At 39.1% G+C, this 27832-nt stretch overlaps 1 protein-coding gene across 1 annotated transcript in view; it reads right to left on the bottom strand.

Moving 5' to 3' along the window:
* The window catches only part of LOC126471337 (Down syndrome cell adhesion molecule-like protein Dscam2), a 198623-nt gene that overhangs the window by 110831 nt on the left and 59960 nt on the right, over positions 1-27832 (bottom strand). Inside the window, exons 5-7 of the mRNA XM_050099458.1 lie at positions 13960-14099; positions 12570-12838; positions 5148-5299 (exon numbers count right to left, since the gene is read on the bottom strand). Of these exons, the coding sequence (XP_049955415.1) occupies positions 5148-5299; positions 12570-12838; positions 13960-14099 (561 nt within the window). The remainder of the gene's footprint in view (positions 1-5147; positions 5300-12569; positions 12839-13959; positions 14100-27832) is intronic.

The following is a 27832-nucleotide window of genomic DNA, read 5'->3' as shown; positions in this document are numbered from 1 at the left end:
AAGTAGAAAACATTTTTAATAATCATTTTTAAGTGTTGTAGAGAAAATAGGATCCAGCTATTCATTAGATAATACAAGGCAGTATATGAAAGAGGCAGTACCTATGCAATTTGATAAAATCGAAATTCAACCCACCTCTCCTACTGAAATTAGGAAAATAATAAATTCACTCAAAAGTAAAAGCAAACATGGAATTGATGGCATTTCCAACAGAGTACTAAAAGCTTGTTCCCAACAAATAAGTAGGATTCTCAGCCATATATTCAGTAGCTCACTGAAAGGGCAATTTTCCAGAGATACTGAAATATGTTTTTGTTAAAAGGGGATAGATCTGATACTAACAACTACTGCCCAATCTCACTTCTGACAGCTTTATTCAAAATTCTTGAAAAAGTAATGTATTCAAGAGTAGCAACACATATTTGTAAAAATGAAGTACTAACAAAATGTCAATTTTGTTTTCAGAAAGGCTTTTCAACAGAAAATGCTATATATGCTTTCACTGATCAAATATTAAATGCACTGAATAACCAAACATCAACCATTGGGATATTTTGTGATCTCTCATAGGCTTTTGACTGTGTGAATCATGAAATTCTTCTAGATAAGCTTAAGTACCTGTATTGGGGTATGAGCGTGACAGTGCACAAATGGTTTAATTCATACTTAACTGGAAGAATGCAGAAGGTTGAAATTAACAGTACAGGTTGTCTCCAAAAACCAGCGGAGTCCTCTAACTGGGGAGGTAGCAAGAACAATGTCCCACAGGGTTCAGTCTTTGGTCCCTTATTGTTCTCAATATACAGGGTGTGGTGGTGTTCATAGTAGGATATTAAAAACATACCAATAGGCAGTAACTGTAATTAATTTATTACTTCTTATGTCCATTAATAGTTAAAGGTATGCCATTTACTAATGTGTAAGTCATTGTCCATTGTGTGGGTTACTTTCTGAATATGACTCCTGTCAAATGATGCCCCCTCTGCACAACACATTCATCAGTGTTGGAAGCTTTCCATAACTCAGCATAACGTATTCCTTGGGACATTGCCAATGGTAGTTCTGATGTGATCCTTCAACTCAAGAATGGTGGCACAATGTTTTTGGAACACTTCTTGCTTCAGGTAGCCCCAAAGGAAAAAGTCTGCACATGAAAGTTCAGGTGAGCAAGGTGGCTAGGCAATGTCACCAAAATGGGAAATTACTCTACCGGGAAATGTCTGTCGCAAGAAATCCATGCCAATTCTGGCCACCATTCCTTGGTTTTTTATTGCTTATTTTTATTGAATATATTTTTAATTTTTAATAAACATAATCTTTCTGGTCTTTAATCATGAATAAATGTTCAAGGATTTTTTTAATTATGTAAGAAATGAAATTTTATAAAATTCAGTATTTTGGTATACAAGCTTAGTTTCATTAGAAATTGTGAGCAGAAATACATATTTACATTTACTAGAGTTTTGTGTCTCTGTACTTGAACTTTCTGTTGTTTCGTCATTGTTTTACCTTACGTTGCTGATTAGGTTTTACTGCACGTGTTCCTATTATATTTTTACACATTTTTCAAATAAATGTATGCTTTCTGACTTGCATATAACACCATAATTTGTTTTACATTTACTTATATATTCTCAGCAATGTTTTTAGTCTCAGATACCTTCCTTTTAGATACTGGTTTGTATATCATTCACAGTTCATAGTTTTGTAATAATTGTCCATTATGTCACATGTAATTATAAAATAGCATCACATAGTTCTGATCATATGCACTGAATTCCTACATTGTTTTATGTAACGTAAAATTAGCTCTATTATGTAACAGCTGAACCAAAGAAAATTATTGTCTGTTAAAGGTTAGTATTTTCATTAATTGTACATTATTTTTCTACATAAAAAATTATGGTGTTTCAAAATTGCTGTGACTGCAATGCAACCTAGCAGCTTTCTTCACTTCACACTATCATTGTAGTATAAAAATCACTTTGAACTTGCTTGCTTAAGGTTGTATTCAAACTGGACAGATCTATTTGGTTTATTACACATGAATGATATTATGTATTTCTGATGACAGCTTTATTTCACTGTGTAATGTTCATCCTTTGGTTTTATCATAATGTTCCTTCACTGATAGCCATTTATGTATTTTTGTACCTTTTGAAAATGGTGAAAGCCACAATGTGAAAGCAAAAAATACTGTGGCTGAGACACATAATATTGTTTTAGTGCAATCAATGGTCACACCATTTCGCAGTGCAATTATGCAAATTATAGCTGTTATTAATGAAGAACTGAGAGAATTTTATAGTTCCCTACATATAATTCTCTTAAGGACTACAAAGATGAAATTAGAGCAATTATTTAGCACACAGTAGCATTTAAGCAGTGATTCTTTCCATGATCCATATACAGTTGGATTGGGATGCTATTCTAACACGTGGTACAATGTTAAGTACCCTCTGGCATGCATTTCACTGTGGTTTGTAGCGTATATACATAGATGTAGACTGTGACAGCAGAAATGGTAATAGTCGACCTTCAAGTCCCAGGGCTATCACTGCATATCTTATGCTTCTTGTACCTTTATGTTTTGTATTCAGTTGATAAACCAGAAAAATGACAGCAGTTAAAATTCAATCAGAAATCCTGTATTCTCATATTAGATAACAATCATTTCTCTGTTCATGAAGCTGAATATACAAATAATTCCATATCAAGGGTGTCTGCTAAGAATGACATATTTTTTCAGGTTGCCATTTAGCACCTGGAATGTGTGTTCAAAGGGTTATATAACCAACAGAAACAGCAACAAAATCAGAAATGTGACAAGCTACACAAAGGATGCTATTGGCACGCTGCACACACCTGGAGTCTACAAAGACAGCTTCAAGTGTGGGCAGATAAAACAGCAAGTTAATAGTGAAAAAACATCATAATGAGTGCAGGAAAAATATACATTTCTGAGAAATTTGCATACTAACTACAAAGCCATTTCCTATCAAGAGCAAAACATGAGAGGTGATTGAAACTGTGAAGCAGTCTGCCAACATAAAAGGTCAGCAGTAGCTGGCTTATTAGGCCAATAGTCCTTCAGTCCTTATAAAGTCTTGATACACATAATGAATGACATTTTGCCCCAAAAACCAATTAGGGTAATCTTTCTATTCTCAGACTGATGTCAGCCAAATGACCATCTTCAGTCTTTATGAAGTCTTGATACACACAATGAATGACATTTTGCCCCAAAAACCAGTTAGGGTAATCTTTCTATTCTCAGACTGATTTCAGCCAAATGACCATCTTCTAGCAAGCAAACATCCTAAAACATTAACAGTTTACGTTCAAGTTTTTGTATGGACATTGTCACAGTCAAATACCATAGGTTTAAGGAATAGGTAAAAAGTTGAACTATTTGTGGTATATTATAGTTGTAGTGAGCAATTGCTTTTATCTATAATATCCAATAACTATTTCTGTTTCAAAATGGTGATAGGAAGAAAGATTAGGGTACAATGATCAACCGATAAAGATGTTATTAGGGGTGGGACACAAACTCAGGACATGAATTTTCTCTTAGTCTTTTCTCAATAGGAATTTCAGCCTTCAATTTAAGGAATCTAAGAAACCTAAACCTTAATCTGTAGATGTGGATTTGTAAATCACTTCTTCCTAGGGTAACTTCACTTTCCAGTAACAAAATTTAACCAACTGTGGAGTTCTTTCCTCCTAAATGTGTGCCTTGTCTTTCTCTATGATAAAGCTGTGCTACATAATACCTTTTTCTACATCATTCTTGCAGTCAAAACTGTGTGACTGTAAATGTTCTTTACTATATTCAGTGTCTTATGAAGATCATTAAAAAAAAAAAAAAAAAAAAGATTACTGAATGTTCATTATCCAGAAAACAGTATACATAACTGTTTAGGAGTTCATCTTCTTGGGAGAAAAGGTCACTAGTGAGTTTTTGGACATTCACATCACCCTGACAACCTCACAAATAACTTTATCCAGTTGCATTAGTTCTCATCTGCTGTGCAATGTCCGTAAATTTCATCTAGAGTGCCCAAAAAAGGCGAACATCATGTGTTGAAACTAACATTGCTATCTGAACGAAAAGTCCACAGATTTACTGCTGATCCATTGTGCTGCACACTATTTTGATGAAAAGACATGCTGATATAATTAGGTAAGCTGACAGACTGACTTGGGTGTGCATGGCCATCTTACATTACATACTCAGTCCTCACTGGCCACTCCCTACGCAATCAACATCCAAAGGCTCACATTGGAGGCCAACGAGGTGACTGTGTTGGCAGCTGTTGTTGGTGACACCCAGTGTGGCTATAGAAACATTGATGTAGGCACTTCATCTTCCCTGGCTACCAGCTAGTTATGTTTGCTGGATGACTTCTTAATTAGACCCACTGCTGGATATCGAGCCTTGGTGGGACTACAGCTGCAGTTCCAGTTGGCGAAACTCCCCTGGTGTGTGTCTGTAACGATGCTGTATTAGTATTTCAACATTTGTGCTAAAATTCTGGTGCTGTAGTTATGTGAGTCCCAGACAAACAGTGTTTTGTGACTACAGACTTGTCAAGATACATCAGCCAAGTGTGAAAATCACTGTCAAGAAGACCAGCAACAATGATGCACACTGTTTGTTCAACATATGTCTTGCCCCAATGGCACAGAATCTGGTGTGCCCTAGTCATTTGAAAACCAGAAACTGAGGTTCAATTGACACTATAAACTAACAGTACTCCTGTGGACTGTGCAACCAACTAATATGCCAAGAGAAACTTAAGAACCACTGTGTTGCCAGTGCAAATGCCTAACAAATGATCATTTTACACTTAAGTTAACAGTACCGGTGAGCCCTGAAGATTTTAGACGAGATATTACTTATAAGTAATGATGCCAGATAAGCTGTACAATTGATAGTCAATAGCAGCAGTAATAAAAAACTGCAGGTTCATGGGAAAAGAAAAATACTTACTTCCTTTATTTCTGTTCTCTGATGTGCGTGAAAAAAGAGACCAAGATGCACCATTATTCAAGCACACAGAAAAGAAATTACTATTCTCCAAGATATTTTAAAATAATGTGTTAAGTTTCTACACACATAAAAATATGGTTTTTTAATTTACCTTGAACTTTCACATAATATGTTATCTCATCTTTCCCAAATTTGTTTTCCACAGAGCATGTGTAGTTTCCAGCATGTGAAGCTCTTACTGGGCTGATGTAAAGCTGCCATTCATCATTAATTTTCACATTGCTGTCTTGCACTGGTTTTTCACTGATTGGCAGAGAGTTACATTTTATTGTTAGTGGTAATGTTCTTACAACTGATGCAAAGTCATATACTTTGTCTTACATGGTAATATAAACTATTGTGTCAAATTTGCAATTAAAAAAATATAACACTGGGTGATTGTAATAGGTTTGGAATGGTAATTCTATAGCCAAATCATGTTCCTGAAGTTCTTCTTTCCGTTTGAAGTTTATGGTCTGTGAAGCACCTCATTATAAGCTCATTTTGTCAAAAACTTATTGAGACATAAGGACAACTTACAGCAACAGAAACTAACAAAAATTGCAGTGAAACAGGTAAAACACATGCAAGAGAGGTCCAATACATAGTTGACTATTATAAATTAATCATTATGAAAGTCACAGATAGGCACAACAAAAAGACTGTCACAAAATACGATTTCAGACAACAAAGCCTTTGTCACAAATAGACAATAGACACACATACACACACTCTCACACAAATGCAACTCACCCACACATGACCATAGCCTCTGGCAGTAGAAGTCACACTATAAGCAGCAACAGCAATGCATGATGGGAGAGGCAACTGGGTGGGGGTTAGGAGGAGGCTGGGGCAGGGAGGGGGAGGGATAGCAGGGTAGAAGTGGGAGATGATGAAGTGCTGCTGAGGAGCATGCAGGGACAAGGTGGAGAGAGGGTAGGACAGTTAGGTGCAGTCGAGAGGTTAGACGGTATGTGGGGAAGTGGTAGGATGGGGGAGGGGGTAGGGGGAAAGGAGAAAAGTAAAAAGACTGGCTGTGTTATTGGAACAGAGGGATATACACTCCTGGAAATTGAAATAAGAACACCGTGAATTCATTGTCCCAGGAAGGGGAAACTTTATTGACACATTCCTGGGGTCAGATACATCACATGATCACACTGACAGAAACACAGGCACATAGACACAGGCAATAGAGAATGCACAATGTCGGCACTAGTACAGTGTATATCCACCTTTTGCAGCAATGCAGGCTGCTATTCTCCCATGGAGACGATCGTAGAGATGCTGGATGTAGTCCTGTGGATCGGCTTGCCATGCCGTTTCCACCTGGCGCCTCAGTTGGACCAGCGTTCATGCTGGACGTGCAGACCGCGTGAGACGACGCTTCATCCAGTCCCAAACATGCTCAATGGGGGACAGATCCGGAGATCTTGCTGGCCAGGGTAGTTGACTTACACCTTCTTGAGCACGTTGGGTGGCATGGGATACATGCGGACGTGCATTGTCCTGTTGGAACAGCAAGTTCCCTTGCCGGTCTAGGAATGGTAGAACGATGAGTTCGATGACGGTTTGGATGTACCGTGCACTATTCAGTGTCCCCTCGACGATCACCAGTGGTGTACGGCCAGTGTAGGACATCGCTCCCCACACCATGATGCCGGATGTTGGCCCTGTGTGCCTCGGTCGTATACAGTCCTGATTGTGGCGCTCACCTGCACGGCACCAAACACACATACGACCATCATTGGCACCAAGGCAGAAGCGACTCTCATCGCTGAAGACGACACGTCTCCATTCGTCCCTCCATTCACGCCTGTCGCGACACCACTGGAGGCGGGCTGCACGATGTTGGGGCGTGAGCGGAAGACGGCGTAACGGTGTGCGGGACCGTAGCCCAGCTTCATGGAGACGGTTGCGAATTGTCCTCGCCTATACCCCAGGAGCAACAGTGTCCCTAATTTGCTGGGAAGTGGCGATGCGGTCCCCTACGGCATTGCGTAGGATCCTACGGTCTTGGTGTGCATCCGTGCGTCGCTGTGGTCCGGTCCCAGGTCGACGGGCACGTGCACCTTCCACCGACCACTGGCGACAACATCAATGTACTGTGGAGACCTCACGCCCCACGTGTTGAGCAATTCGGCGGTACGTCCACCCGGCCTCCCGCATGCCCACTATACGCCCTCGCTCAAAGTCCGTCAACTGCACATACGGTTCACGTCCACGCTGTCGCGGCATGCTACCAGTGTTAAAGACTGCGATGGAGCTTCGTATGCCACGGCAAACTGGCTGACACTGACGGCGGCGGTGCACAAATGCTGCGCAGCTAGCGCCATTCGACGGCCAACACCGCGGTTCCTGGTGTGTCCGCTGTGCCGTGCGTGTGATCATTGCTTGTACAGCCCTCTCGCAGTGTCCGGAGCAAGTATGGTGGGTCTGACACACCGGTGTCAATGTGTTCTTTCTTCCATTTCCAGGAGTGTATATTGCTGGAATGGGAATATTGTTACATTCCATCCTGGATTTTCCATTGTTTTATAAATTAATCACTCTTTGTTTCTACAAGAGTTCACATTTATTTCTGTAGTTGACGTAGCTCTTTCCAAAGAATAGATGGATTTGACATGATCTGGATCCCTACAGGTATAAATGTGAACAAAAACATGGAAGGAGAACTCTACACATACCTATTAACAGTGAAAACCGCAAAAAGGTACTTGAGAAACAAGTATACATGATAACTTAAAACTAGAAATGTGATCTGTAAAATAAAGGGATTTCAGTACTCCACCAAAATAATAAATCTTATGTTAAACAGTCAAACATTGAAAGAACTGACAAATTAGGTAGTCAAGTTTTGCTCTCACACTCTACCACTTGGATCTTTTATGCATTCATTTATTAATTCTTCTACTAAAGAAATCAATATGTGGTGTTGACTATGGACAATTGCAAAGAATTTAAAACTAATAACATTCACACTCAGTGAAGAATTTCTTCATACTAGCAGAATATAATTAGTATATTCATTCAGAAAGTCCAGAAATATATCAGGGCATTCTTGAGAACAAAAGTTTTATTCTAAAAGTCAGTTAATAAACTATAATACAACCATGAGCATCTGCAGGGAAAAAGAGGGTGTACTTTTCCCTCCGGTTTCTGGGATACAGACCTTTTATTCTCGGGAGGACGATGGTTCAATCCTGCATCCAACCATCCTGATTTAGGTTTTCCATGATTTCCCTAAATCGCTTCAGGCAAATGGTGGGATGGTTCCTTTGAAAGGGCACGGCCGACTTCCTTCCCAATCCATCCCTAATCTGATGAGACCGATGACCTCGCAGTTTGGTCTCCTCCCCCAAATCAACTCAACTCAACCTTTTATTCATTAAAAAATTCTTATTCCTTTCCAAAAATAGCTGTCAAATATGCAAATTCATCATTGGTGAATGCAACAGAAAACATTGTGAGTTTAGTAAATATTAAGAAAATGGACTTTGCTTGATTGCCAGTCTTTCCATGGGAGATCATGCCATACCCTACATGTGGCAGAGATTTTGGCACTGTTTTGCAGTCATCACAGTTGGTAACATTGTCAAGATTAACCTTTAACTAATGTAGTGGCAAACATGGTGCAGTCAATCTGACCTCTTAATTATAGGTGGATGTAATGTTAACAATTTGAATCCCTTTGAAATTCTCTGTATTGCATATGACAGATCCTTTAATACAATGCAAATAAACATGAAAATACAAAACATTAACATTAAATAATTATTGGTAAACTGGCATTCAGATATGTTTACTGCACATCTTGTAAATGATACATTTATATGTTTTTCATTAGCTAATAACGAAATTAATGCTTCGATAGATTTTGTATTTCTTCTTGAAGAACTAAGGGAACAAAAAATGTAACATTTTTAACCTGAAAAAATACCTCATGAAAAATCAGAGCCCTCCAAATCACAATTTTTCACAACAGTGCTTTCAGACGTGGGAACAGTACTGCATGCATATTGGTCTCTTGCAGATGTAGCAAACATCAAAATCTTCCTTTTCTTACTGTTGGGCAGATTCTGTACATGTTCCTATTCCTAGAACATAATTCTGCTTCCACTACTTCTTCTGTTGGAGCATTGGGCCTAAAATCCGGTGGGTCATTAGTTGTAACTCCTGCAGAAGTTGTGGGTTCTGAGCTTGTTTTTGCATGTATTTCAGCACAAGACTACATGCCAGCTATTTCAAGAAGATACCTCTGTTGACAGGAGCTTCATCTGATCCACTCTTCTGAAGAACAAATGCAATTACTGTGCTGATGTCCAATAAACAGTAGAATAAATACATCGGTCAACGATGAGTTCTTCGACAGCAGGAGCAGGAGTTTATGGGGCACTTTTTGTCCAGTTCATCGACACCTCCTTTAGTGGCATTTTAGTATGGTATCATTTCTGGTTTCTGAGAAGTCAAATCCTCAGTGGGGCTATGATGCATGGAAGAGACAAGAAGAACTGCTTTGTTTGTCTTTGGCACATGCGACAACAGAGTGGTACCTTGCGTAAAACCGTACAAAGACAAACCAACTAGTCTATGCTTATTTGGTTGTAAGGCTTGTGGAATCTCTCTCTTATTTTTTTTCAGAGTTATAAAAAAAGTCAATTGTCTTTTCCTTAACTGACTATAGCCTGTATTGAGCTGAAAACATTGTCAGCAGTAATGTTGGGATTACTGCCATAGACTGGTTTACAAAATCACAACAGAGACTGCATTGGTACCATCAGTTTCTTATCATTGTCTGGCAAAGTATCACCATCAGAGCCTTTTTCAGTGTACATATACCCATTATAAAAGTAACTGGTTCTTTCATCGCACAAGAACATTATTTTTAAACGATATTTACTAGACTTTTTTGGCATGTAGTCCACAAATGAGCATTTACCATGGAAGGAAACTAGTTGCTCATTTACAGTAGCACATGTGCCTATATTGAAATATTTTTCGGAATTTTTTACAATATTTCTACAGAGAAAAGAGGCTGCTGCCATTTTGTCAACTTTGAGACACTCTTTTCTAGTTCAAAATTCATCAAACCATAAGCAGTTCAGCAGCATTAGGAAATGGTTCCTAGACATGACACATCTGAAAATTTCCCGACATGAACCATCAGTTGAAAATATATAATTTACATTTTCGTCATTGTATTTAAAGACAGAACATATCAGAAGTCCTAACAAAGTCAAGAGTTCATCCAAATCCAGGTACTGAAGTTCAGCTTCGCTTTTGTCATATTACTTCCGCCTGATGCAATCTATTTTAGCATTTGTCCATAGTAGGATGTGATCGAGAACTTTGTCATCAAAATAGAGATGTCATAATGAAAATGGGTCTTTTGGATCTCCTGTAGTCAACATGGTGGATGGAAATTTCATGATGATGTTATGGCGAGGGGTTCTAACAGCTCGGATCAGAGGCACTTTGGCCCATTTGTACTGATTCTTGCCATAGAAGTAATTGCTTCTCTGTTGCTCAGAACATCGATCACTACTTTCATCAGAGTAATTTTCTGTTGTACTTTGTTCTGACAGAGTGTCATGCTCACTCACAATGGGTTCAGGTTCTTCAGGATTATCGTCACAGTCACTATTGTCTGATTTGTCCAACCATCTGCTCCCAGCTTCCTCAATGTTTCAGTCTGAAGTGTTCACACATTGTCTGCTACTTGCATCAGATCCTTTACCTGTAGAAATACTAGGTTCTGCCATATTTCAAAAGCTGTGAAATGGAAAATATCGAGAATATGTAAGGAAAGAAATTGCAGAAAAAATTACACAAACAACGTAGTACAGTCAAAATGATGGTGAGCGATTTTTCAAAAGGATGTCACTCACATTATAGAAGCTCTGGAATAACACCACTCACAACTAAACTAAAAGCTAACAAGCTGATGGACGTAATAATGGTTAGGGAACTGGCTAAATTGCAATTATTGACAAAAGCACAAGGTCAAATAGACTGCACCATGTTAATTAAAGGTTAAGTCCCCACCTGTCCTCTGTCCCTTCCTTACAAAGCCATTATCATTGAGTCAGCCAGCACAAAGTAAAATATGGTTACAGTATACCTGCCTGACATCTTTCCCAAATTCCCACAAGGGCAGCCCCTTCATATGGTGTACAACACTGTCATCAAGTATCTTAACTTTTGTCTGAGGACAAAGACAACAACCAAAGCTTGCCCAGATTACTTTGTATAAGATTCTGAAGAAAATGGCCAGTTTATTTATTTTTGGTACATTCATTTATGCTTCATCTATCAACACAAAGCAACATGCAGCTACTGAGCTATGATTTCTGCAGTCCAGTTTCCAAGGATGCACAATACTTTGCCAACCTGGTAAGATTTGACAGTACTGGTTCAGTCACAGCTGTTAAGAGACTGCTCTAAAGGATAATTTCATGGCTGATTTGGAAGGAGTTGCACGTGCATGTTGTCAAATTTAAACCTTGGGTTACCCTTGCAAATAGCTGCCAAAACATATTTTGTTCAAATTTTTGTGATATGCTCCAGCATTAAAAATTAAAAGCCATTAAAATGATTCATTTAATTAATCAACATCAGATATTAAATTTCATAACCAATAAAAGTGTTTTTCTTGACATCATAGTTAAACAAACATTTTTTTTTAAACATTTATTCTCTTTCTTCACTTTAATGACTATTAATCTGTGGCATTTGTTACTAATTTTTTTTTTTTTATTTCCAAAAGGTTTTTCTGAATGAATCTGATTTTTATGTCTATTTCAGATGTTTAATTTTAAGTATCAGTCAAACATATTGGTATATGAATAATATTCATGGATATTTTCTAGCTTTATTTCCTAATTTGCTGGGAGAAACATCAGGGCTTATCATCTTGTCAGTGACAGTTTCATTAGAGATAGAGTACGAATTCCAGTTGCGGAAGCATGGGGAGTTAAATTGGCCATGTCTTTTCAAAGGAAATGTCCCATCATTCACATCAGTCGATTTAAAGAACCTACAGAAAAGCCAACTCTGGATAGGTGGATGGGGTTTGAGCAACCATGAAATGGATTACCACTGCACCACTTTTCTCAGTAAACTCGTTGGATGCCCTTGATTTAATTACATGAGAATTCAATTTCAGATGGTTAAATTAGACTTTTATATTCCCACCAATAATATAACAACGTGTACTTTGCACAGACCAATGAGAGATGCTTATTTTTTTAGTATCAGAGTAATCTATCTTTGAACAAGTACTGAATGGGTAACTGTCAAATATTTGAGATACTGTGAGTATTGTGTACTTCCATTTATATTTAGTTTGTGAAGCACAAAATGTATGAAACTTACCAAATGAGTTATATCTAAACTGATAGTTTTAGAATCGTGCCCTCTCTTGGATAAGTGTCTGCAGACATCCATTATTACAAGTATTCTCATTTCTTTTGTTTGTCAAATGATTCAATACATTCTGAAACATATGTTACTCACAAAAACAAATACTTACTTCTTTCTCCAGTGGCGAAGTGGTGCTGGTTCTCCAACATAGTTACAAGAGAGGTGCAAGTCTTCATGAAGTACAGCTATCACCTGTTGTGTGAAAGATGCTATTTGTGCAGGTACATGACTTGCTGGAGCCTGCACGATATGTCTGGACCCAGCACTTTCTCCAACTGCTGTAAATGCTGACACCCAGAATTCATAACGATGATGCAACTCTAAATGAGTGATAGTGTAAAAGGTCTGCTCAGCAGGGATGTCAAAGCTGTCCTTGTCCTAGAGTGTAAGATTACATATTAATCAATAAACAGATAGATATCATATTCATAAGACAAATGGTACTCAGAGAACTAGACAGAAAGGAGAGAAACTAAGTTTCCTCTTGATACCATAAATATAGCAATACAATTAAAGTGCTTTGTAATGAGTGATGCACACAACAATAAATTTGTAATAAGGGGGATACTGTTCAAATCCTGCCGCAGCATTTCAGCTCCCACATTTCCAAATTAAAATCACAATGATTCTTTCTAAATCCTACAGCAGCTTTTTGCCTCTCTTTTCTTTTTTTCATAATATTTCAATTTATTTCAATTCTTGCTGTACAGTTAATGACCTTAAAGTCAAAGGATGTAAATGATAAGAAGGAAATATTTGTAATTAAGATGTTGCTTTTGCCTTGACATTTCAAGAATAAATGGGTGATATTTGTTATTATGGATACAGATTTAATGAATTGAGGTTATTTTAGTTTCATGCCCATTTACTACATTCCTTTCATGCAACAAGGAATAATTGAGCATGAGCTATTTAGAGTAATGGGGACATTGCAAATTTTTATGAGAAATATGATGACCTTTTAGGTCAGGAACCAGTGCCACAATTTTGACCACTCAGATATACATTCTCTTGTTTCAAGTTGGATAAAAACTGGCAAAAATGGTGATTATATTCAAAAGTGAAAAATGAAATCCGAATGTTGTAGCTGTCATCCTATGTATATGGTATATACTTTTCTTGTAAAATAAAAACAGAAAAGTAGAAGGCTTTACCTTCTGATTGACTCTTGTAAAACAAATACAAAATGTGTTACAAGTGTTAAATGCTGATGCAAAATTTCCACTGGTTAAAAAAGTTGTTCTAGAATGAAATCTGTAAGTAATCATAGAGAGAATTCAACTTTGCATTAAATAACAATGCAATTACAAATGTAGCAGCAAATAGAAATACAGAATTTAAATCTGAAAAATTTTGAGCATCACTCAGAAAGCCACAAAACTGACTTCATTATGTTACTGATGTGAGCAGGTTTGATAGTCAGTTTCTTGTCTTCATAGTATAAGCTACATCAGCAAAAATGTTTAGACTTTAGTGAAATCAAATTGCACCATACTAACCAAACCTATTCCATCCAGTGATCTCACATACACTTTGTACTTCTGGATTCTACCATTTGGGTAGTTTGGAGGTCTCCAAGAGACTAGAATTGTTCTTGAATCCATTATAAGAGCCTTTATGTCTGCAGGTTCGCTGGGTACTGTAACATATTTGACAAGGATGGTCAGTACTGCCACATTTGTAAAATTTATTTTACATATTGGTTGAAAGGTTGAAGGGAAAGGAGGAGAGATGAAGGGAAAGACTGGCAAGGTTTAGAAAATGGAGAGAGTCACAGAAAAGTTGCTCAGAACTGCTGGGAGGACTTACTGGACAGGATCAGAAGGAAAGATTGATTGTTGGTGGTTGCACCAGACAAGATTTGAAAACTTGAGTACTTCATCGTGGGATGTAGGGTAATAAGCAAGACACAGGTTACTGCAAAACATTGTGTAACCTATTCTAGGTGTGGTGGGCAAAATGTCAACAGAATGGATCTCATTTCAGGGCATGGTTTTAGGCAGTCATAGCCTTGTCAAAGCAGCTGATGAACACATTCAAGATCAGGATAGTACTGACTGACAAGAGGTGAAATCCTATGTTGTTTTCTAAGAGGGATCAGTGGTACCAGTATTGGATGTGACGACCTGGGAAACTCGATTTTCAACTAGGCTGACTGGCCCCTACCCATGTGATATCCCTGCTACAAGACTTGCCAAATGCAGCCTCCTACCACCATCTGTAGCAGCCCTATAACTGGCAAATGAATACTATCAAAGGGAGAGTCACCTGTGAATTGACACATGTTGTGTACCAGCTATTATGTAAACACTGTCCTTACATACTGGTACGACTACCATGAAGTTGTCAGGTAAGATGAATGGGTACGGACAGAGGGTGTATAATGGTACAAAACATAACAGTCATGACCTTGATACCTGTTTTACCTCACATACTATCTGGATTCTCTCTCCTGACAGCAGTTTCTCAGAACTCCATAGGTGAGAACTGGCATTACAACATGTATTTGTTCTTCATCACTGACCTGGCATAAATTTAGATTAATTTCTATGGACTCAGCATTCCTTTCCTTCAATCCTTTTTATTTTTCTATATCTCTTATTTTCCAACCAATCTAATTTTCCTCATCTCCCTCACCTGTCTACCATATACAATGTACTTAGCTTTCCACTCTTATTGACTCTTGCCCAATGATTTTTCAGTAATCTGTGTCTTGCTTATGATCCTACCTTCCACCTCTAAATTCCCAAGTTTTCAAATCTTATCTGGTGCAGGCACCAACAATCACTATTTCCTTCTCATCCCTTCCAGTAAGTCTCCCTTGACCTGACATTGTGAGCCCAACTGTAACTCTCTCGATTTCCTAAACGTTGCTAACTACTTCTTTTATCCCTCTTCCTTTCCCTTCAACCCTCTGGCCAGAAGGAGCCGCTAGCCCTGAAAACTTGTGCATTTCAATATCTTTTATAAGTGTGTTTTCTACCACCACATGGAAAGTGTATTTTTAAAATTATCCATTCTATTTTATATTTTCAAAGACAGATTATTTTTGTTTATTTATTTTTTGTATTGTTTCATAACAATACAAATACATCTACAGAGATCATCAACATGACAGTGAAAGGATCCTGACAAATTATTTACACAAAATAAGTATAAGGAGAATGATTTCAAACTTACAAATCACCTGGTAGTGAAGGAAGGTAGTGAACTTCCCTCATTTACCCTTATGGAGATTTTAAGGGCATTACGTATTGAAAGATCCATATACCTCACTTGCTAACTGACATTGTATTGTATGGAACTGGGCACGTAGAAATGGGGGAGAGGCTTCATCCCCACCGTAGCCCTCAGTGGTTTACAATCCCACAACAGGCTACAGCAGTCCACTCACCCCACTGCCACCCCACACTGAACCCAGGGTTATTGTGTGGTTCCGCCCCCAGTAGACACCCCCCCCCCCCCTCCAAAATGTCTCACACCAGTCGAGTGTAGCCCCAATGTTTGTGTGGTAGAGTAATTACAGTGTACATATAGTGTACATGTACATGGAGAAATTGTTTGCACAGCAATCGTCAACATAGTGTAACTGAAGCGAAATATAGGGAACCAGCACACATTCACTGAGGCAGATGGAAGCCTACCTTAAAAACCATCCACAGACTGGCTGGCACACCGGACTTTGACACTAATCTGCCAGGCAGATTCGTGCCGGGGACCGGCATTCCTTCCTGCCCGGAAAGCAGTGCGTTAGACCGCACGGCTAACTGGGTGGACCTAACTGACATTACATTAATTTGGTAATTCCTGTTCTAAGATAATTATAATTTTTGTTATTCCTCTGTGTCAACAGTTTGTTACTTGAAGATGTGACTATAATTCATGATACTAGTTGTGATTAATAAATCTTTTTGAAGCAACTGTTGGCATTTTCATCATTTCAAACTCATCTAAATCTACTGGTTTTCAAAGATTCATGTAAACGTAAACATTTATGGTGTATCCCTAAGGAAAAAAAGAGGATGAGGTCAATGTGTGTGATTTCTCTTACACACAGAAACAGAAACACACACACACACACACACACACACACACACACACACACACACAAACTTGTTGTCAACCACACACAACTTAATTTAGGAATGCTTGTACATCTACATCTACATGTATACTCTGCAAACCTCTGTGAGGTGCATGGCAGTGTTTACATCCCATTGTACAAGTTATTAGATTTCTTCCCTTTCCATTCGCATGTAGAGTATGGGAAGAATGATTGTTTGAATGCCTCTGACTGAGCAGTAATTATTCAGATCTTATCCTCATGGTTCCTATGTCAGCGATATGTAGGGGGTTGCAGTATATTCCTACAGTCATTGTTTAAAGCTAGTTCTTGAAACCTTGTTAAAAGACTTTCTTAGGATAATTTGTTCTATCTTCAAGAGTCTTACAGTTCAGTTCCTTCAGTATCTCTGTGACACTCTCCCACAGATCAAACAAACCTGTAACCATCTGTGCTGCCCTTCTCTGTATATGTTCAATATCCCTTTAGTCCTATTTGGCACGGGTCCCACACACTTGAGGAATATTCTAGAACTGGTCACATGAGTGATTTGTAAACAATCTCCTATGTAGACTAACTGCACTTCCAGGGTGTTCTACCAACAAACCGAAGTCTACCACCTGCTTTAACTACAACTGAACTTATCTGTACAAAGTGTTACACCCAGGTATTTGTATGAGTTAGCCAATTCCAACAGTGACAGGATACTATGTTTTTTTTTTTCATTTTGTGAAGTGCACAATTTTACATTTCTGAAAATTTAAAGCAAGATGCCAATCTTTCCACCACTTTCAAATCTTATCAAGACCTGACAGAATATTTAAGCAGCTTCTGTCAGACATTTCTTCATCACAAATAACTGTCTCATCTACAAAAAGTTTGAGGTTACTTTTAATATTGTTTGCAAGGTCATTGATACACAACATAAACAGCAAGGGTCCCCCAAGGAGACTGCTGAAGTTACTTCTACATCTGACACTGACAATGACTTCCATAGTAAATTCCAACTTCTTGCTATGTCTAAGAAGCAGTGATCCATTTATAATATTTAGCTAAATCACTATTTATAACACTCAGTGAGAGAGGAAAGCATTTAAACCTTTTTTCCAAATGCTATTTGCATTTTTGATAATTTTATTTCCCATCTCAAGATGTCGAAAACACAGGTGTTCCAATGGAGCATCCACCTAGTCTTAATGGTCCAACAAGGTTTCTCCTGCCTCTTTCACATTCCTGAGTCTTTCATTTCACTACATATTTCTGCCATTATTGTTTTCAGTGTCTCTAACCGTATTTCTAGAAAGTCTAACTCAATTTCCATTATTCCCTATTTACACTATGTGATCAAAAGTATCCGAACACATGGCTGATAATGACACAGTTTCATTCTTCCAGTCTTGCAGGCATACATTCAATCATGTGCTGGAAGGTTTCTTGGGGAATGGCAGCCCACTGCACTAAGGAGAGGTATTGATCTCTGTTGGTGAGGTCTGGTACAAAGTCGGCATTCCAAAACAACCCAAAGGTGTTCTATAGAATTCAGGTCAGAACTCTGTGCAGGCCAGTCCATTACAGGGATGTTATTGTCATCTAATACCTCTGCCACAGGCCATGCATTATGAACAGGTGCTTGATTATGTTGAAAGATGCAATCGCCATCCCCGAATTGCTCTTCAATAGTGGGAAGCAAGAAGGTGCTTAAAACATCATTGCAGGCCTGTGTTGTGATAGTCCCATGCAAAACAACAAGGGGTGCAAGCCCCCTCTATGAAAAACACAACCACACCATAACACCACTGCCTCCAAATTTTACTGTTGGCACTACACACACTGGCAGATGATGTTCACTGGGCATTCGCCATACCACACTCTGCCATCAGATCACCACATTGTGTACCATGATCTGTCACTCCACACAATGTTTTTCCATTGTTCAATCATCCAATGTTTATGCCGCTTACACCAGCAAGGCATTGTTTGACATTTACTGGCACAATGTGTGACTTATGAGCAACTGCTTGACCATGAAATCCAAGTTTTCTCACCTCCCACCTAACTGTCATAGGACTTGCAGTGGCTCCTGATGCAGTTTGGAATTCCTGTGTGATGTTCTGGATAGATGTCTGCCTATTACACTTTACAACCCTCTTCAGCTGTTGGCGGTCTCTGTCAGCCAACAGATGTGGTCAGCCTGTACACTTTTGTGTTTTATGTGTCCCTTCACATTTCCACATCACTATCACATGAGGAACAGTGGACCTAGGGATGTTCAGGAGCATGGAAATCTTGCGTACAGGTGTATGACACAAGTGACACCCAATCACCTGACCACATTCGAAGTCCGTGAGTTCTGCGGAGCGCCCCATTCTGCTGTCTCACAATGGCAAATGACTACTGAGGATTACCTGGTGGTAAGTGGCAGCACAATTCACCTAATATCAAAAACGTATGTTTTTGGGGGGTCCGGATACTTTTGATCACATAGTGTATATTGTTTACCTCAGCCTCTTATTCTTTCTCCTTACTTTCTTTCTAGATTTGCTTTTATTTCATCTCCATTTGATCCTTATCCCCCCCATGAACCATGGACCTTGCCGTTGGTGGGGAGGCTTGCGTGCCTCAGCGATACAGATAGCCGTACCGTAGGTGCAACCACAACGGTGGGGTATCTGTTGAGAGGCCAGACAAACGTGTGGTTCCTGAAGAGGGGCAGCAGCCTTTTCAGTAGTTGTAAGGGCAACAGTCTGGATGATTGACTGATCTGGCCTTGTAACAATAACCAAAACGGCCTTGCTGTGCTGGTACTGCGAACGGCTGAAAGCAAGGGGAAACTACAGCCGTAATTTTTCCCGAGGGCATGCAGCTTTACTGTATGATTACATGAAGATGGCGTCCTCTTGGGTAAAATATTCCGGAGGTAAAATAGTCCCCCATTCGGATCTCCGGGCGGGGACTACTCAAGAGGATGTCGTTATCAGGAGAAAGAAAACTGGTGTTCTACGGATCGGAGCGTGGAATGTCAGATCCCTTAATCGGGCAGGTAGGTTAGAAAATTTAAAAAGGGAAATGGATAGGTTGAAGTTAGATATAGTGGGAATTAGTGAAGTTCGGTGGCAGGAGGAACAAGACTTCTGGTCAGGTGACTACAGGGTTATAAACACAAAATCAAATAGGGGGAATGCAGGAGTAGGTTTAATAATGAATAGGAAAATAGGAATGCGGGTAAGCTACTACAAACAGCATAGTGAACGCATTATTGTGGCCAAGATAGATACAAAGCCCACACCTACTACAGTAGTACAAGTTTATATGCCAACTAGCTCTGCAGATGACGAAGAAATTGAAGAAATGTATGATGAAATAAAAGAAATTATTCAGATTGTGAAGGGAGACGAAAATTTAATAGTCATGGGTGACTGGAATTCGAGTGTAGGAAAAGGGAGAGAAGGAAACATAGTAGGTGAATATGGATTGGGGGACAGAAATGAAAGAGGAAGCCGCCTGGTAGAATTTTGCACAGAGCACAACATAATCATAACTAACACTTGGTTTAAGAATCATGAAAGAAGGTTGTATACATGGAAGAACCCTGGAGATACTAAAAGGTATCAGATAGATTATATAATGGTAAGACAGAGATTTAGGAACCAGGTTTTAAATTGTAAGACATTTCCAGGGGCAGATGTGGACTCTGACCACAATCTATTGGTTATGACCTGTAGATTAAAACTGAAGAAACTGCAAAAAGGTGGGAATTTAAGGAGATGGGACCTGGATAAACTAAAAGAACCAGAGGTTGTACAGAGATTCAGGGAGAGCATAAGGGAGCAATTGACAGGAATGGGGGAAAGAAATACAGTAGAAGAAGAATGGGTAGCTTTGAGGGATGAAGTAGTGAAGGCAGCAGAGGATCAAGTAGGTAAAAAGACGAGGGCTAGTAGAAATCCTTGGGTAACAGAAGAAATATTGAATTTAATTGATGAAAGGAGAAAATATAAAAATGCAGTAAGTGAAACAGGCAAAAAGGAATACAAACGTCTCAAAAATGAGATCGACAGGAAGTGCAAAATGGCTAAGCAGGGATGGCTAGAGAACAAATGTAAGGATGTAGAGGCCTATCTCACTAGGGGTAAGATAGATACCGCCTACAGGAAAATTAAAGAGACCTTTGGAGATAAGAGAACGACTTGTATGAATATCAAGAGCTCAGATGGAAACCCAGTGGTAAGCAAAGAAGCGACAGCAGAAAGGTGGAAGGAGTATATAGAGGGTCTATACAAGGGCGATGTACTTGAGGACAATATTATGGAAATGGAAGAGGATGTAGATGAAGATGAAATGGGAGATACGATACTGCGTGAAGAGTTTGACAGAGCACTGAAAGACCTGAGTCGAAACAAGGCCCCCGGAGTAGACAATATTCCATTAGAACTACTGACGGCCGTGGGAGAGCCAGTCCTGACAAAACTCTACCATCTGGTGAGCAAGATGTATGAAACAGGCGAAATACCCTCAGACTTCAAGAAGAATATAATAATTCCAATCCCAAAGAAAGCAGGTGTTGACAGATGTGAAAATTACCGAACTATCAGCTTAATAAGTCACAGCTGCAAAATACTAACACGAATTCTTTACAGACGAATGGAAAAACTAGTAGAAGCCAACCTCGGGGAAGATCAGATTGGATTCCGTAGAAACACTGGAACACGTGAGGCAATACTGACCTTACGACTTATCTTAGAAGAAAGATTAAGGAAAGGCAAACCTACGTTTCTAGCATTTGTAGACTTAGAGAAAGCTTTTGACAATGTTGACTGGAATACTCTCTTTCAAATTCTAAAGGTGGCAGGGGTAAAATACAGGGAGCGAAAGGATATTTACAATTTGTACAGAAATCAGATGGCAGTTATAAGAGTCGAGGGACATGAAAGGGAAGCAGTGGTTGGGAAGGGAGTAAGACAGGGTTGTAGCCTCTCCCCGATGTTGTTCAATCTGTATATTGAGCAAGCAGTAAAGGAAACAAAAGAAAAATTCGGAGTAGGTATTAAAATTCATGGAGAAGAAATAAAAACTTTGAGGTTCACCGATGACATTGTAATTCTGTCAGAGACAGCAAAGGACTTGGAAGAGCAGTTGAATGGAATGGACAGTGTCTTGAAAGGAGGATATAAGATGAACATCAACAAAAGCAAAACAAGGATAATGGAATGTAGTCTAATTAAGTCGGGTGATGCTGAGGGAATTAGATTAGGAAATGAGGCACTTAAAGTAGTAAAGGAGTTTTGCTATTTGGGGAGCAAAATAACTGATGATGGTCGAAGTAGAGAGGATATAAAATGTAGGCTGGCAATGGCAAGGAAAGCGTTTCTGAAGAAGAGGAATTTGTTAACATCCAGTATTGATTTAAGTGTCAGGAAGTCATTTCTGAAAGTATTTGTATGGAGTGTAGCCATGTATGGAAGTGAAACATGGACGATAACTAGTTTGGACAAGAAGAGAATAGAAGCTTTCGAAATGTGGTGCTACAGAAGAATGCTGAAGATTAGATGGGTAGATCATGTAACTAATGAGGAAGTATTGAATAGGATTGGGGAGAAGAGAAGTTTGTGGCACAACTTGACCAGAAGAAGGGATCGGTTGGTAGGGCATGTTCTGAGGCATCAAGGGATCACCAATTTAGTATTGGAGGGCAGCGTGGAGGGTAAAAATCGTAGAGGGAGACCACGAGATGAATACACTAAGCAGATTCAGAAGGATGTAGGTTGCAGTAGGTACTGGGAGATGAAAAAGCTTGCACAGGATAGAGTAGCATGGAGAGCTGCACCAAACCAGTCTCAGGACTGAAGACCACAACAACATTGATCCTTATTATTACCCACTGAATTTAGTCTCAGCATCTGACCGTCAATCTACATCTAGATCCACAGGCAAACCCACACGCTATCATACAGTGTGTTGCAGAGGGGTGATAGTGCACCAGTATCAAGCTATTTATGAAGTGTTCCCTCCTTAGGTGGTATGTGAAAAGGAAAAATGATTGGTATGTCTCAGCACAAGTTCTAATTTTTCCAGATATGTATGGCAATCAATTATTTGATTCTTGGTTTATTTTGGAAAATGTTAGAAAAAAACTTTTATATCAAATACAACATTTTTCCTGTAGTGTTTGCCACATTATGTTATTTAACATTTTGGTGGTGCTATCACTGTAGGAAAATAAACTTCTGATGAACTGCATAGCAGTTTTTCAACCCATTCCTATCTCCTCTAGTAAGTCCTCCTGGTGATGCTTCTACACTAATGAACAATACCCATGTTTCACCCTAACTCATTCTGAAATAATATGCATAGGTACTTACAATGTAGGAAAAGACAGACTGCTACTTACAGTAAAGATGCCAAATTAAGTTGCAGACAGGCACAATTAAAAGATGCTTGCACATAAGCTTTCGGCCACAGCCCTCATCAAAAAAAGAAAGAGAAACACACACCACTCATTCACACAAGCGAGTACACCTCATGGACACATGACCACCAACTGGTATGTGTTTCTCTTTCTTTTTTTGATAAGGGCTGTGGCCAAAAGATTATGTGTAAGTGTCTTTTGATTCTGCCTGTCAGCAACTTAATGTGTCATCTTTACAGTAATAAGCAATCTATCTTTTCCTCATTGTTAATATTCCATAGTATGAGAAATAGATATTTGAAGCTTGCAGCTGATTTAATTGTGTTGGTCCAGTGAAACTTTAATAAACAATGTTGGGTCTGCTCACCTATTCAGTACAATTAAATCCACATGGCTGGTCAGCTGCTAGTCTGCACCAACAGCTAATCATCTGAAGTTTTCTTCAATTTTGCAATTATTATCTAATGATAGAACCTTCAGTTTATAAATATTTGCAATCCTGGAACAGCTCCTGAAAGCTATTAATGTTATTATGTTGTTGTTGTGGTCTTCAGTCCTGAGACTGGTTTGATGCAGCTCTCCATGCTACTCTATCCTGTGCAAGCTTCTTCATCTCCCAGTACCTACTGCAACCTACATCCTTCTGAATCTGCTTAGTGTATTCATCTCTTGGTCTCCCTCTACGATTTTTACCCTCCACGCTGCCCTCCAATACTAAATTGGTGATCCCTTGATGCCTCAGAACATGTCCTACCAACCGATCCCTTCTTCTGGTCAAGTTGTGCCACAAACTTCTCTTCTCCCCAGTCCTATTCAATACTTCCTCATTAGTTATGTGATCTACCCATCTAATATTCAGCATTCTTCTGTAGCACCACATTTCGAAAGCTTCTATTCTCTTCTTGTCCAAACTATTTATCGTCCATGTTTCACTTCCATACATGGCTACACTCCATACGAATACTTTCAGAAATGACTTCCTGACACTTAAATCAATACTGGATGTTAACAAATTTCTCTTCTTCAGAAACGCTTTCCTTGCCATTGCCAGCCTACATTTTATATCCCCTCTACTTCGACCATCATCAGTTATTTTGCTCCCCAAATAGCAAAACTCCTTTACTGCTTTAAGTGCCTCATTTCCTAATCTAATTCCCTCAGCATCACCTGACTTAATTAGACTACATTCCATTATCCTTGTTTTGCTTTTGTTGATGTTCATCTTATATCCTCCTTTCAAGACACTGTCCATTCCATTCAACTGCTCTTCCAAGTCCTTTGCTGTCTCTGACAGAATTACAATGTCATCGGCGAACCTCAAAGTTTTTATTTCTTCTCCATGAATTTTAATACCTACTCCAAATTTTTCTTTTGTTTCCTTTACTGCTTGCTCAATATACAGATTGAACAACATCGGGGAGAGGCTACAACCCTGTCTTACTCCCTTCCCAGCCACTGCCTCCCTTTCATGTCCCTCGACTCTTATAACTGCCATCTGGTTTCTGTACAAATTGTAAATAGCCTTTCGCTCCCTGTATTTTACCCCTGCCACCTTTAGAATTTGAAAGAGAGTATTCCAGTCAACATTGTCAAAAGCTTTCTCTCAGTCTACAAATGCTAGAAACGTAGGTTTGCCTTTCCTTAATCTTTCTTCTAAGATAAGTCGTAAGGTCAGTATTGCCTCACGTGTTCCAGTGTTTCTACGGAATCCAAACTGATCTTCCCCGAGGTTGGCTTCTACTAGTTTTTCCATTCGTCTGTAAAGAATTCGTGTTAGTATTTTGCAGCTGTGACTTATTAAGCTGATAGTTCGGTAATTTTCACATCTGTCAACACCTGCTTTCTTTGGGATTGGAATTATTATATTCTTCTTGAAGTCTGAGGGTATTTCGCCTGTTTCATACATCTTGCTCACCAGATGGTAGAGTTTTGTCAGGACTGGCTCTCCCACGGCCGTCAGTAGTTCCAATGGAATATTGTCTACTCCGGGGGCCTTGTTTCGACTCAGGTCTTTCAGTGCTCTGTCAAACTCTTCACGCAGTATCATATCTCCCATTTCATCTTCATCTACATCCTCTTCCATTTCCATAATATTGTCCTCAAGTACATCGCCCTTGTATAGACCATCTATATACTCCTTCCACCTTTCTGCTTTCCCTTCTTTGCTTAGAACTGGGTTTCCATCTGAGCTCTTGATATTCATACAAGTCGTTCTCTTATCTCCAAAGGTCTCTTTAATTTTCCTGTAGGTGGTATCTATCTTACCCCTAGTGAGATAGGCCTCTACATCCTTACATTTGTCCCCTAGCCATCCCTGCTTAGCCATTTTGCACTTCCTGTCGATCTCATTTTTGAGTCGTTTGTATTCCTTTTTGCCTGTTTCACTTACTGCATTTTTATATTTTCTCCTTTCATCAATTAAATTCAGTATCTCTTCTGTTACCCAAGGATTTCTACTAGCCCTCGTCTTTTTACCTACTTGATCCTCTGCTGCCTTCACTACTTCATCCCTCAAAGCTACCCATTCTTCTTCTACTGTATTTCTTTCCCCCATTCCTGTCAATTGCTCCCTTATGCTCTCCCTGAATCTCTGTACAACCTCTGGTTCTTTTAGTTTATCCAGGTCCCATCTCCTTAAATTCCCACCTTTTTGCAGTTTCTTCAGTTTTAATCTACAGGTCATAACCAATAGATTGTGGTCAGAGTCCACATCTGCCCCTGGAAATGTCTTACAATTTAAAACCTGGTTCCTAAATCTCTGTCTTACCATTATATAATCTATCTGATACCTTTTAGTATCTCCAGGGTTCTTCCATGTATACAACCTTCTTTCATGATTCTTAAACCAAGTGTTAGTTATGATTATGTTGTGCTCTGTGCAAAATTCTACCAGGCGGCTTCCTCTTTCATTTCTGTCCCCCAATCCATATTCACCTACTATGTTTCCTTCTCTCCCTTTTCCTACACTCGAATTCCAGTCACCCATGACTATTAAATTTTCGTCTCCCTTCACAATCTGAATAATTTCTTTTATTTCATCATACATTTCTTCAATTTCTTCGTCATCTGCAGAGCTAGTTGGCATATAAACTTGTACTACTGTAGTAGGTGTGGGCTTTGTATCTATCTTGGCCACAATAATGCGTTCACTATGCTGTTTGTAGTAGCTTACCCGCATTCCTATTTTCCTATTCATTATTAAACCTACTCCTGCATTCCCCCTATTTGATTTTGTGTTTATAACCCTGTAGTCACCTGACCAGAAGTCTTGTTCCTCCTGCCACCGAACTTCACTAATTCCCACTATATCTAACTTCAACCTATCCATTTCCCTTTTTAAATTTTCTAACCTACCTGCCCGATTAAGGGATCTGACATTCCACGCTCCGATCCGTAGAACGCCAGTTTTCTTTCTCAATGTTATTATATGTGACAATATCCACAAAACCCTACTATGAATCATAAATCCACATTTTTCCTTTATTGTGTGCTATCACACTACTTTAGCTAAGAAGCTATTTTCTGAGAACTGGAAGTCTCTAGCTTTAGTGTGTATTATTACTCTGACAGCAAATTATACTGATTGTCTTGAAAATCAAATTACACATCTGCCTGCATGTGTAGGGTCATTAACATTAGCAACACCACTCACCAGACGGTTTCCATGGTGGTGTGAAGTATTTTTGAGCAGTGTTAGCAAGATAGTTTGGTTTATAATCTGGTATAATCCTTGTATAATGTGGTTGTGTGTGCAATATTTTGTAGACACTGACCTACAAAGGCAGAAATGATTATCGCAGTAAAATAAGGGAAATCAGAGCTTGCATGGTAGACGTTTTTTTTTTCTGCATGCTGTTCGAGACTGGAATAATAGTGAACTATTGTGAGTGTGGTTTGATAAACCCAGGTACTTAAATGTGATTTGCAGAGTATCAATGTGGATGTAGGTGTAGACGTGTGTCACACTACGTCATGTCAGCTACATTAATGGTACATCCCAGTATACCAGTTAGGGAAATCCACCACATTGTGACCCACAATTAGCATGACAACCTCAGCAAGAATACTTTTCATTCTGTTCCAAGTTGCTATGCACTAAAAGTGCAGACATCTTGCACTGTGCCTATTTATTATACCAACTGTCTCACATGACTGTGCCTCAAGGATTCCATCAAGTGATGTGTATCTCAAGTGTTTCCAATGCCTTAACTGACAAACAGTGCTGAAATCTAAACCATGTATCATACTTACACAATGTAACTTACCCTGGCATGCTACAACAATGGCCACCACTGATTGAGCTATTACTGGAATTCGTGCAAGATTCAGATCCATGCAGTTTAGTTTCAGATTCTGGTGCTTGGTTCGCACTCATTACGACTAATCCCATGACCACTGCGACATCCATGCCATCTGTACTGTAACTGCTATTTGACAATGCAACCACCATGAATAATGTAAAGCACCAGTCTGTGCACTACTCAGGTGCCATTATGGGGCCTGTAACCATGCTGTGAGTACTTCATAACACCTCCTCTGTTGTATTGCTTTGCAGCTTGTTTTGCCCACATTTGACCTGTATGTCACTTTGAGAGACTGTTCCTCATCCCAAGCTATCACTGTTTCAACCAGAACAATTGGCCCTTTGGTCTACAAAAGTTGAATGTGTATTTTGATCACTAGGAATTTTGGGCAACAACTCTAAGTTTGTGGTGTTGATTAGCCACACGCTAAGCATACTGACATCAAATATGCAATGGTCAAATCTGCCTTGCTTCAGCACTTATCTTGCATCCCTGAATAACAATTTCAACAAGCAGTCTATGATGAACAACTCACCAATAAAACACTGTCTCAGCTGTAGTGCCAGCTGTGAACATTACTGGGCAAACTATACTTGATT

The sequence above is a fragment of the Schistocerca serialis genome, chromosome 3 (assembly GCF_023864345.2).
Source record: "Schistocerca serialis cubense isolate TAMUIC-IGC-003099 chromosome 3, iqSchSeri2.2, whole genome shotgun sequence".
Classification (NCBI taxonomy): domain Eukaryota; kingdom Metazoa; phylum Arthropoda; class Insecta; order Orthoptera; family Acrididae; genus Schistocerca; species Schistocerca serialis.
The sequence above is the reverse complement of the archived record's forward strand: the minus strand, read 5'-3'. Positions and strand labels throughout refer to the sequence as shown.